The sequence below is a fragment of the Cajanus cajan genome, chromosome 2 (assembly GCF_000230855.2).
Source record: "Cajanus cajan strain Asha chromosome 2, NIPB_CcT2T_4, whole genome shotgun sequence".
In the NCBI taxonomy this organism is placed as follows: Eukaryota; Viridiplantae; Streptophyta; class Magnoliopsida; order Fabales; family Fabaceae; genus Cajanus; species Cajanus cajan.
Window position 1 is genome coordinate 65921028 of NC_138518.1, and position 11745 is coordinate 65932772.

The window sequence follows — 11745 nt, forward strand, 5'->3', positions numbered from 1 at the left end:
ATCCCATGGTGAAAGTGAGGAAATGGAAGCAGGGATATAGAAAGAACCGAAGAAGTTCCACAAAATATTGGCATTTGAAATATTCTTTGTATGTTATGCATGTAACCAAAGCAACTCTCCAGCTAGAAAAAAACTTGTGGATAGTCCAAGAGCTTCCCAACACTTGATTGTGCCTATTCAACTACTTTCCCCCTTTCTTGCACCAAGTCCAAGCTACTCTACAGAAACTTCTTCTTTGGAGGCAGTGTATCTTGAGTGTCGCAAAGAAAATAAAGTTTTGTCATTATATTTTACATAAAATCTAAAAGAATACCAACAGATATAGATATATCAAGGGTTCACGTCATACAATATATAAATTTCGATGATTTGATAAAAATTACAACAATTTGCTTTATTGATTTTTTTTCTTTCTGGTGGGGTAGCAGAACCCCACTTGTTATGACTTCGAGCCACTCGTATGTGTAATGTGTCAATATAGTATTTACAAATTCAAATAGCCAGCCGGCTGAATAATAGTATGCTGCTAAGATGGTAACATGTGAGTGGTCATATATAATTTTGCCTTTTGCGGGTGAAATTTTTATTTTAATTTTATATACACATTGAGATAATATTTCAACTTTTTGTTGATTAAATATTATTTTAACAATGATTATCAATCCGTGTCCAATGAGAGTCCTTAGTGAAGCCTAAACGATTAGGTCTACTTCATTCTAAGATAGGGACTAGTATGTTATTATGTTAATATAGTGCAACCATCCAATTTGGAACATTATGGGAGTCCCTTGACAAGTATAGTGTGAGTAGGTGAATAAGGATCCTCTAAGTTGGGCATAGAATGGTTTAGTGGGCCTTTAGTGGGCCTAGCAAGGATTTAGGCTTGACCACCCACTCTTTATTAGATTGTACTGGGTTTAGCCCTGTTGATGTAGATCTAGAACAATACTAACTTTGGATTTATTTAAATAAAAAAAATTCAGAAATACTTTTTAAAAAATTCTAAAAATTAAAATTAATTCATGCACAAATTAATTTCTAACAGCTCTTGTGTTAATTTTTTTAAAAATATTTGTTTAACTTACATAAAAAAACCTTATTTTAATTTTTCTTCTCCTAAAAGTGTTTATGAGAAAGTTTATTTAAACAAATCCGATGAAAATTAAACCCCCTTTTCAAATTTTAGATAACAATTACATAAGGTAAGTTCGAATGAATGAATCCTCGCTTAGGAAGTACTAGTTATCATAGTTTGCCACATAAAATAGGGGGAACTTCCTCTCGTACTAAACCTATTTTTTTGGGGGCAAAAATCGTAGATGTTTTGCTCATAACAAATTCAAAAAACTTGTTTATGGCTAAATCAATTATTCCTTTCATTTTATTTTATTATCATACTGTGTTTTATCCTGTCAAATTCACACAGACACACACACCTAATGCAACCAATAATTTTCCTTTTTTGAAAATTCTCCCCTTGTGTTTCTTCATTTAGTTTTTGTTAGCTCGCTAGCCAACAAAATAATTTGAGTAAGTCCTCAGGCAAGAAACGTATAACATATAAGAACAATAGGTCAACATCTGCCAACAATATCACTTGTACAATAAATAAACAAAATTGAATTCAAAGTATAGAACACATATGACCCTCAACTAAGCTGACTAACAAATAAAATCTACTTAAAAAGTAATTCAAAAGATTTTCTGTGCAAAAGAATGCTAGACTATAGTTTCTACTGAATAGGGGGGAAGAAATAACAAAACAATAAAAGAAGAAAACCAATCAGTAGTTAAGCAAAGAGTACTTTATCCTCAGTACAATTTTCCCTTTTTCCACTCCAAGCTTAGCCCCTGTGACTAACCAATGGCCAGGAATATCTTGAGGACCTTTAGACATTTCTGTCATGTCCACAATTTTTGCCAGTTTCCCAATGTGGCTTGAACTATCCTCCTTTTTGTCATCAGAGGCTTTCTTTGTCGATGATGATGATGATGATGAGCCAGGAGTGGAAGGGTTATGATCCCATACAGACCGCCTTATCGTGCACCCTGGTACTTTGGAGAAAAGAAGTTTGAGGTGTAACACATTTTTGGCACCAAAGTCCCACACACCAAGCTGAGCCCCAGTGACAATGTGGACACCAGAGAGGTCACCAATACTAGTTTCAGTGTACTCAATTGGTGCAGTGCTTACATGGGAGAAGTTCTTCCATTTGATTGGCTCAAACCAACGGCTGTCTTGCTCCTCGGGACCCTGCCACTTAGGAGCGCCTATCGCCACGTGTGCATCCCAGTGAGGTACGAGGTTTTTCGGGAGGGAGACTAAATGCTGCAAATGAATTGCAAGCCGGTTCTGTTTGTTGCCTTCTAGACCAAGTTTTAGCCCAGTCACAGGCTTGCGTCCAACTGTTACCTGAAAAATCAAGTCACATGGTTGTTACTTGGCTAATGGCTGGGGAATAAATACCAAACATGCATGCAGACTTGTAATGTTAACTCCATCATATGTTGATATGTTGATTTATGAATAAACCATCAATTTGATCCTCGAGTGTTACTCTTTCCCCTAAACAGTCCTTAAAGTAATGAAGTTATATAAGTGGTCTTAATTCCTAAAGTATTGAAAATCCACCCATTTAATCCCTGCGCTGATATATTTTACTGATGTTGAGGGTTTAATTTGAAATATTTTCTCATACCTGAAGGACTATGCAGCATGATTTCTAATAGACTAATACTGTAGGGACTACATATATAATTTCATTACTTTATAGGACTACTTAGGAGAGAGGGATATACTTCAGAGATTAAATTGATGGTTTATTCATTGTTTTATTTTACCTTGTTTATGGATCAGTGTTTATCCATTGTTTAGAATTGTTTATTGAATTATTAAATAATATTATTATGAAAAACTATTATGTTAACATCAAATGTAGCAAATGACCAACATTATTGGCTGAGCTATTCATATAATGCCAATTAAAAGGACCCTACTCTAATCTTCTCTAGTCACCCAATTAGAATGAAACTTGTTTGGTGATCAGAAATATAGTCGTTTATCCTCAAGAAAAAGAGTAATTCACTCTCAAGATCAAACGGAAAGATGGATCAGCCTTGGAGCCAGGTACACAGTTTCAACACCTAATTTTCAATATATGTCTCCAGTTTTAAGTATCCACACGTAAAAATTAATCCAGGTGATTTACTAATTTTACATCAAGACATGATATATTCTTCAAAACTGACGAGCCCTAGTATGACACACATAAAAGAGATGCTACAACTTAGAGATGTAAAATCTCATTTTTTGGCACAAGCTAACTTCTGTCATGTCATTTGATTTAAGGATTTTTATAATATTTTTTTTTTCTTCACAATTCTAACACGTGATAATTGTAAAATCATGAAGTCAATTTCACTAGTTTTATAATTAACTCGCATCACATTAAGAATCAATGCTGAACACTACCCAGAAGATCATAAATAAGGCCATTAACAAACAAAAAACTTACGTGTAAAACTCTCGCACATTAAAATGGGAACCAGGCAAATTCAAATTCTCAATTTATTGGTTTGCTTGTTCAATTTAATGTCAATATGTCATCAATAATATATGTAGACCACAAGAGAATATGAACCATTGTTAAGTCTCAATTTTACATCTTTTTGGATGAGACTTATTAAACAAATTCCGGTCATCCTCTAAACCATTGCAATATAATTGTTCTCTTTTTGGTTCATTTTGTGTGCAGATATAACTAACCCAAATTTAGCTAACAATACCTTAATACATCTCATTTTTTGTGCAGGTATTGAGCTAGAGACTTGAGGGTTGAAGACTCTTAGGATTGGAAATCTAAGAAGCTAAGGAGCAGAGAAGAGGTTCTGCGCCGGGCGCAAGGTGATCCGCGCCAGGCGAGCAAAGCAGAGTATTTCGTCTCTGGGAGCCATTGCGCCGGGCGTAATGTGAATTGCGCCGGGCTTGTCCTAAGGCAGAGAGTATCTGGAAGGCCCCGCGCCGGGCGCGAAGACTTATGCGCCGGGCGCGAAACCCTAATCTGACTCCCCAAGCTCGTATTTGAAGCCATTTTCGGGGGAGAAACCCCCATTCACACATTGGGCGCGTTTTGGGAGCTGTGGAAGGGATTCCCGGAGCTTGGAGCCGTTCGTGTGTGGGTCTTTCCTTCGGTTCTTCATTTCTCCCTTCATCTCTATTTTGTATTTACCCTCTTTGTTGAGTGGTTTCACCCATTTTTGTGGGGTTAGATGTAACCAACGAATTCTATTGTAATCCTTACGGTTTTTATGATATATATACATGTTGTTTCATTCATTGTTGTTTATGTTTCTATTCTTAATGCTTGCTTTGGATTTAATCTCATTGCATGATATAGGTTCCATTGGGTATTGGAAAATAACCCTTGAAACTAGCTCTGAAACAAATGCCTAGTGGGAAATGTATCTAGGAATGGAGCTTAGCCCATTAGTAGTCTTAAACCCTAACCCGTAATGCGGATGTAGATATTGGGTACTCAAGGGATTGATATTCAATATCCACATCTAGGCTCTTGCTCTAAGGGATTAGGTTTGAGTAAACTATTGGGTTGACTAAGCAATGAATTTAACAAGAGATTAAGGATTCATTAGTTTGACGTTTGGTGAAATCTGACCCCACAATCTCACAAAACCATAAAATCATTTCTACCCTTTCCACTCACAAACCAATATTTATTTACAGCTTTCATTCCAATAGTCTTAACTTTGAATTCACATGACAAATTATGAAATTGGAATTATTTTTTAGTCACGAATAGTCAATAAATGCTTATTTTACCTTCTAATCCCTGTGGATACGATATTTTTACTACTTGAACGGCCGGTATACTTGCCGTGTTTGAGACCGTTGATAGAATTAAACTAAATTTCAATTATAACAAAAGTACTTCAACGGAAATCTCAACAACCATCCTGATAGATAGTTTCAATTCACTCAAATAGGAATAGAAACACAGTTTTAATACTTTTATGAATATTTTCTATAAGGAATTTGTGAATACTGGCACATTTAAGCAAATAGCTTATGTAAGTAATTATTCAAAAAGAACTTGTCATATGAGGGCTTATTCATAAGCTTAGACTGTGAAACTTACTGAAACAAGATTGCAAAAAACAAGAAAAGCCTTTTGTTTTTGTGCCCAAGGTATCCTCCGGCTTAGAGCTCCAGCTAAAGCCAAATACTAATCTTTCAATGTACAGAGATCCATTTAAATAGTTTATGGGAGGGTCATAACTCATACGATGCTTTCATATGCCTAAGTAAATTATATAGAAGCCGCCCTCTAATTCTATTTGACAAATTTCGCTATGTGTAATCAAGCTTTAGTTAACATTACCTGATCTGAACTAACAAAAAGTTTTGGTCCCATCAAGCTGAACTGGAGGGAAGGACAGACAGGCTCCTTTCTTTGTAGATTGGTCTGCTCAGGTGCCCACACTCGAGCTATTTGAAAATCCAAGAAATACTGTAGATCTTCAATGGGAGGTTTGTCTGGCGGATATAGAAGACAAGTGAATTATCTACATTATGTAAAACAACAGAAACATATATCTATATTTCTTCAGTATTATTTATCAAACTAGTCTTGAAATCATTATGTAAAATGTGAATGTCCATAAATTTCAAGTAAATCTATAAATAGGCTTCTGGCTTACTGAATTGAAAACAATTACTCCCAAATTTTAACATCGTAGGTAAACCCCACATATATGCAGTTATGCACTCATAAAAGTAAGCAAGTGTAAGAAAATAACAAGAAATTTTCAAATTTCCACAAACTTGCTGAGGGCTACAGCATATATACAGGCAGGAGGAAAATCATCAAATGTCATCTTTGTGACCGCTATATCCATCATCTTAATATCATTCACTCTCCATCAAGATCTGGTGCTGATTTAATTAAATTGTAAAAAGGATTTGAATAACTTTAACCAATATCAATCAATTAGGTGGCAAACAATCAAGTGGCTGCATATCTAATGGAGAACTCATCAAATTATCCACAAGTTGTGTCTTCTTTAAATTTATTTATTATTTTTTACTTTTCTCTTTTGATTACGTTTAAAAGAAGACATGAGTAGACATTCCAATGAACAAAGTATTGAATAGAAGGTAACTGATTAAAAGTAGCAGAGGATGAATTAAGAAAACATTAGGAGAAACCAATAAACTATTAACAATACCTTTATTTGTTTGAAAAAACCATTAACAATACCTTGTTCACTGAAAACTTGGATTATGATGCCCAAAAGCATTAATTGATTATTGTAGCTCACTTGCATACCCACTTGGTGAGATAAGGCTTGGTTGTTGTTTTTTGGAAAGTTTTGAAGAATATTATTTCAATTAGCTTAGACAATAAACATTTACTGGGAAAAAAGTAATTAATGATTAAGGCACTAAAGTAAACTAGACAAACTAACATGCCCCTTCATGGTGGAGTCCTTTCATCATGAAGCAAATGCTCAAGCCCATTTTACCTTGGATACAAATGTTGTATCCTTTATATTTTAGGAATAGTCGTAAATATCAGATACTAGTGGATCCGTATCATATCTTGAATCATAGGACCATAGACGCTGTGGTGCCCTATGAAAGACCAACTCTTTTCAAAGCTTAAGCTACTAAGTGGACGCCCAACAATGGTTTTATATCTCAATTCTCAAGCAGCATTTTACCTATGTTTTGACAGATTATGAATTTAAGTGCTTCTAGGGGTCACTGAGTGCATTACCTCAGAATACTTATCATAACCAATAAATAAAGTTAACTCCACAATCTTAATAATTGGATTAGAACTTACATTTGAGATATAAATCAATGGCACGATCCAAATGCTTAACACCAGGTACTCCTTGAAGAAGAGAAACCACGGGTGTGAATGTCATGTTAATGATATCTGGTGCGAGTTTTACGGTCTCCACCCATTTAGAGTGATTTTGCTCAAGATCATTCCCACCTCTCCTCCTAAAAATGACAGTGACATCCTGCGGCAAGAAAATGAAACTCACATCATCGGATTCCTGTACTTTATGTATGGAATCAGTGACTACATAGTTGTCAATGAGATAGAGAGTGCAATAGGAAGCAAAAATCAAATGATGCAACAAGGGCTATCCCAGAACCTATTTTGAATAAAGAAGGGCAAGTTTAATACATAATTACAGGTAGAAAAATGTCATGTGTTCAGTGAGTAATCATAGGGAAAAGGCATTTCTTATACAAACCTTCTCCTTGTATTTTAAAGGACCGGGACCAGATACATTTTGGCCATCATGAAACCTATCATCTCCAATGTCCTTTATGTAATTCTCAATGTCTGAGGGCGACAAACTAGATGATTGGTGCTGCCTGACATATATGACATCTCTCCCACCAATTGTTGCTGATGTAACAATATGTGTACCATAATTTTCAATAAAACTAAGAAGAAAGGAAAGAAATTATGTATTAGTACTTGACCCTGTACATCAAATCTAACAGATATAGTATATAAGGCATATAAGTCTTTTGTATAATCAAGGCAAGTCCGATTACAACAATGGCTTGTACAATCTTTATTGATTTTGTACCTAAACTAGGAAAAACTTCTGTGTCTAAAACATAAAATATTGGGTCTCAAAGATAAATACATGTAACAGGTGAAATTGTATTGTCCAATGGAAAGTATATGACTTATTCTTGATACCCTGTGAAGGTATATTTGAAGTTGGCTTTTTTCAATTTACATATCGGTGTAACATCCAGCATTCAGAAAAGTAACTAGTAATTTAAAATCATATATAATAAGACAAGTATATAGCACATCAAACTTTTGTTTCACAAGCCTTCCATATGAGTAAAAGAGCACATCTATAAGAATACATATATCTATGATTTCCCCAACAAGAAAGAAAGTTAGTAAAACTACATAATCACAACTTGAGCAATGCATTAGTAATCATTTCCAAATCAAGTTTTAGAATTTACAATTTACAATTACTGAAGTAAGTTGAAATGAAAATCAAATCAAAACTGAGCCAAAAAATCCAGGACTGGACAGAGTTAACACAAGATAGCAGCATTATTGTGCACTATTGATAACTTTCAAAAAAATGTTTTTCTTCTCTATAGTGCAAGAATCAAAACCTGGCATAAGTGTATACTTGGTAGTATGTGTTTATATGAATAAAATCTACTTAAAGTGTATTTGGATACAAGCTTAAAAGAGCTTTGGAGAGCTTCTCCATTAAAAAAAAAAAAAAAAAAACTCTTATTTTCAGTAGAAAAGTTCTCAAAAACTCTTCTAAGCTTGTATCCAAACAAATTATTAAACATACAAAATTCTCGGTATTCAAAAATTCAAACCAAAAACATTTTCTACAATAAGTTGAAAACAGAATAAATATTATTTGCAGCTACAATGAAACATGTTTACCTAGCCAAGGATGCTGGATCCCAATAGTGAGGAACAGAATGCTTAATTTCTTCCTTCAAGACTAAATTCAGATTGGTGAGTTTAACTTCAAACAGAGGAATGAAATGCCCAACCATCGCAAGGGATTTTGTGGCTGCTGAATCAACTGTGCAGGATCCAGTAAAATTGAACATAGAATTGAAGCTTCCAAGTGGAATCTGTTCTGCTAGGCCTGACTTCTCATTGAAACATTTTGCCATCTGGAAAGCCAATCATCAAATATGGTAAAGAAACAAAAGATGGAGAGACTTTGTTGATACAAGGCTCAAACATTACAATGCATGCGAGTATAATAGAATCTATGTGAACAATATATGGGTTCTCAAACCAACTAGACTGCTCAGATTATCCATCTATCTTATCTCACGAGACCTTTAACAAGTTGCAAAACAAAAAGATAATTGAAAAGCAGGAATTCCTAATGTCCAAAAGGAATTAACAAATAACAAACTATATTTTATTCAGTGACGTAAGTGACCCATCATTTTGAGAAAAGCTAAAGCTGTAATACTACTTAAGCTGTCTTGAAATAGTTTCTACAAGTAGAGTACAAATCCCAATTCCCAACTTATCAGCTACTTTACAACTCCCATATTTTTAAAGAATTTGCTACATCACTCTTCAGCATATTGGGTATTTAAAAATGAATCCAATTTTTTTCCTCTACCGAGAATATATCCTTTGAATAGTTTCTAAAAGTATCTCTACAGCTTCTAGGGCTGAGATGCTTGTTTCAAAAAATAGTGTCACTACAAGGAACAACATAGTAGTAACATGCACAGGTTGTATGATAAAATGTGCCTTGCTGCCTGCTGGAGATAAGCAAACAGACTTTACTATTTAAGAGAAGTGTTAGCAACACACTCACAAACACACAATTTAATGTTAGTTAAAATTTATTGAAAATAATCAAATCAAAACAGAAATTCATTAAATGGGAAATGGAACCACCAAAATTTGTAATTTTCTTACAAATTTCAGTTAATAATTGAGAGTGTATTCAAAAGAGTGTGTTGCTAACATTTCTCATCCATTTAAAGTGCACATTAGCCAAATCCTCACACAACACTTCCAAAAAGTTATGCTTGATCATAAACCAATCCCAGACATCATTTAATACAATCAGTCTACATAACCACTGACCCATCATTTCCAAAAAGAAAATACCACGCGGAAGAGGACATAAAATAGTTCATTTTTAAACCACACAGTTCCTATGTCAGGAAACTAGTAACACATTAGCAGCACCATCATTCCCATTTTCGCAACCAAATTTACTTTCTCAAAATCAAACATGGTATACAAAGCAAAAGGAAATCCCTGCATGACAAAAACTGCAAATTTGTCACACCCCAGATTCCTTTTCTTCCCAATCTCAAAATACATTCCATTACACACGACAATCAGGTCAGAAAACAAAAATCCAGCAAGAAAAGGGGTAAAAAGAAATCACCTCAGGGAAGCTGCATACAGGGATCTTCTCCATGGAACTCTTCCCTGGGAAGCAACGAATGTCAGAAGAGACATTTGGAAGAACAATACCATGAGGGAGAACAAGATCGGTGACACGGTCCTCATCAAGGTGAACAAGCCTAGAGCCAGGTGCCCCTTTGCAATATAGAAGCCGAAAATCAGAGGTGACATCAAAGCCACGCCCCAGAGCTTGGATTGAGTTGCAAAGGGTGGAAGTGAGAGAATCTGAGGATGTTGGTGTTGGGTTTTCCATTGTGGTGTGTGAGATGAACAGAACAGCAGAAGAAACAGGAAATGGTTTGATTGGTTGCACTTTTGTTTTGGTGTCTCCAACAGCATCCAAACTGAAGCTCTCTTCCTTTGTTTGTAAGATTGTTTGGTTTTCTTTTGCTTTTCCTGTTGTTCTAAAGAGACGTGCGTTTGACTTTAATAACAATCATGTCTCAAAACGCGTCTTTTTTATTGTAATCTGTTCGGAGTTGACTGGAAAATTCTTCACTTTTGAACTTTGGTTTGGCCCATCAAGTACTAGTATTAATAAGGTGAGATGTGTTGTGATTTATAAAAAGTTGGATTATTTTTAAGTGGAATTACCATTTTAGTCTTTTGATTTTATTCCATGTTTTCATTTGACTTTTTTTATCATTCCATGTTCTTTTTAACTTGGATTTTTATATCATATTTATCTTTCTATTAACTTTCATTTAAGAGTGGAAATCAGTTGCGTGAGTTGCCCAGAGTTCATAAGCTGACTTTTTTAGGTTTCATTTTACTTAGTCTATTTAATAGAAAGGTTGAATTTGGGATTTTAAAAAGTTCTTTTAGTTAAATATATTCTTTTTAAGAATATTATTGGCATGAATTGAATTTACCAATGCTAAATTTTAATATAAATTTTTTTTACTACTTTTAATAAAGTCTTTTCTCTTCCAATCACATTATTTTTATATATAAAATTTGAATTCAAAACTTTATTTAAAGATCCAGAATTTAATACCACTCAAATTAATATATATTAAGTTTTAAGCTTTTATTTAAGTCTCTCTTAAATTTGTTGTCCAACAACTGAATTATTATAATATTTAAAATTAAATTTTAAAATAAGTTTTTGAGACAACTCAAATTTTCAAATAAATTTTGAGATTCATAATCATACTTAAGATAAGTTTAGATTTTATAAATTTTGACTTGATGTCTTATTATTGTCCATATGTTTTTTATCCATCAGAATCACATTGACAATATCAAAATTTAAATTTATAATTTAATATGTATTATCTTGATCTCTCATTATTAGGTCAATCCTAGTAATCTATAAAGATGTTAAATTGCTCATAAACTAATCAAAATTAAATAGAAAGGAAAAAAATAGAATAGAAGCATTTTTTAACCATACATAATATGGTGCATTTAAAGGAGATGATGAAGTTTTCATATGGTTAGCAATGAAAAGGATGAGATGTTATAAATGGCTCTATGTGAGCATTTAAGATAACAATTGGTTATAGTTGATGATAATAAGGTATAAGATAAAAGTGAGATTTCTTGATTATTTGTTACTAAAATAAAGCTTTAATGACTTTGATTATGTTTTTATGGTGATTTTGGTGCTTTTGATTTTAGTCAATCATTTTGACAAGTTAGGATAGAATTTAGCTCTATCTCAACTCCATACTTTTATTACGATGAACAGGTTAGTGCTTGAATTGAGGTTTGTCATTAATTTCATGGTTGATGAAGGGTTTTCCATGGAAAG

The 11745-nt window shown here is 33.8% G+C and overlaps 1 protein-coding gene across 1 annotated transcript; it reads right to left on the reverse strand.

The window, feature by feature from the left end:
• Positions 1-1582: 1582 nt before the first annotated feature.
• CAD1 (MAC/Perforin domain-containing protein) lies at positions 1583-10428 on the reverse strand. Its single transcript, XM_020352009.3, has 6 exons — positions 9970-10428; positions 8478-8716; positions 7288-7483; positions 6864-7047; positions 5397-5551; positions 1583-2413 (listed from the first exon to the last, which is right to left on the reverse strand). Exons 1-6 carry the CDS (start codon positions 10240-10242, stop codon positions 1784-1786), a joined length of 1677 nt encoding a protein of 558 aa, XP_020207598.1. The 5' UTR covers positions 10243-10428; the 3' UTR covers positions 1583-1783.
• Positions 10429-11745: the final 1317 nt, after the last annotated feature.

Bases quoted from the DNA above. Each gene is read 5' to 3' on its own strand.
- CAD1 (XM_020352009.3), bottom strand. From the start codon at position 10,242: ATGGAAAACCCAACACCAACATCCTCAGATTCTCTCACTTCCACCCTT. The intron at 7,484-8,477 runs GTAAACATGTTT...CTTTCTTCTTAG, and splicing joins GATCCAGCATCCTTGGCTAG to TTTTATTGAAAATTATGGTA. The intron at 5,552-6,863 runs GTAAGTTCTAAT...TATATCCGCCAG, and splicing joins CATTGATTTATATCTCAAAT to ACAAACCTCCCATTGAAGAT.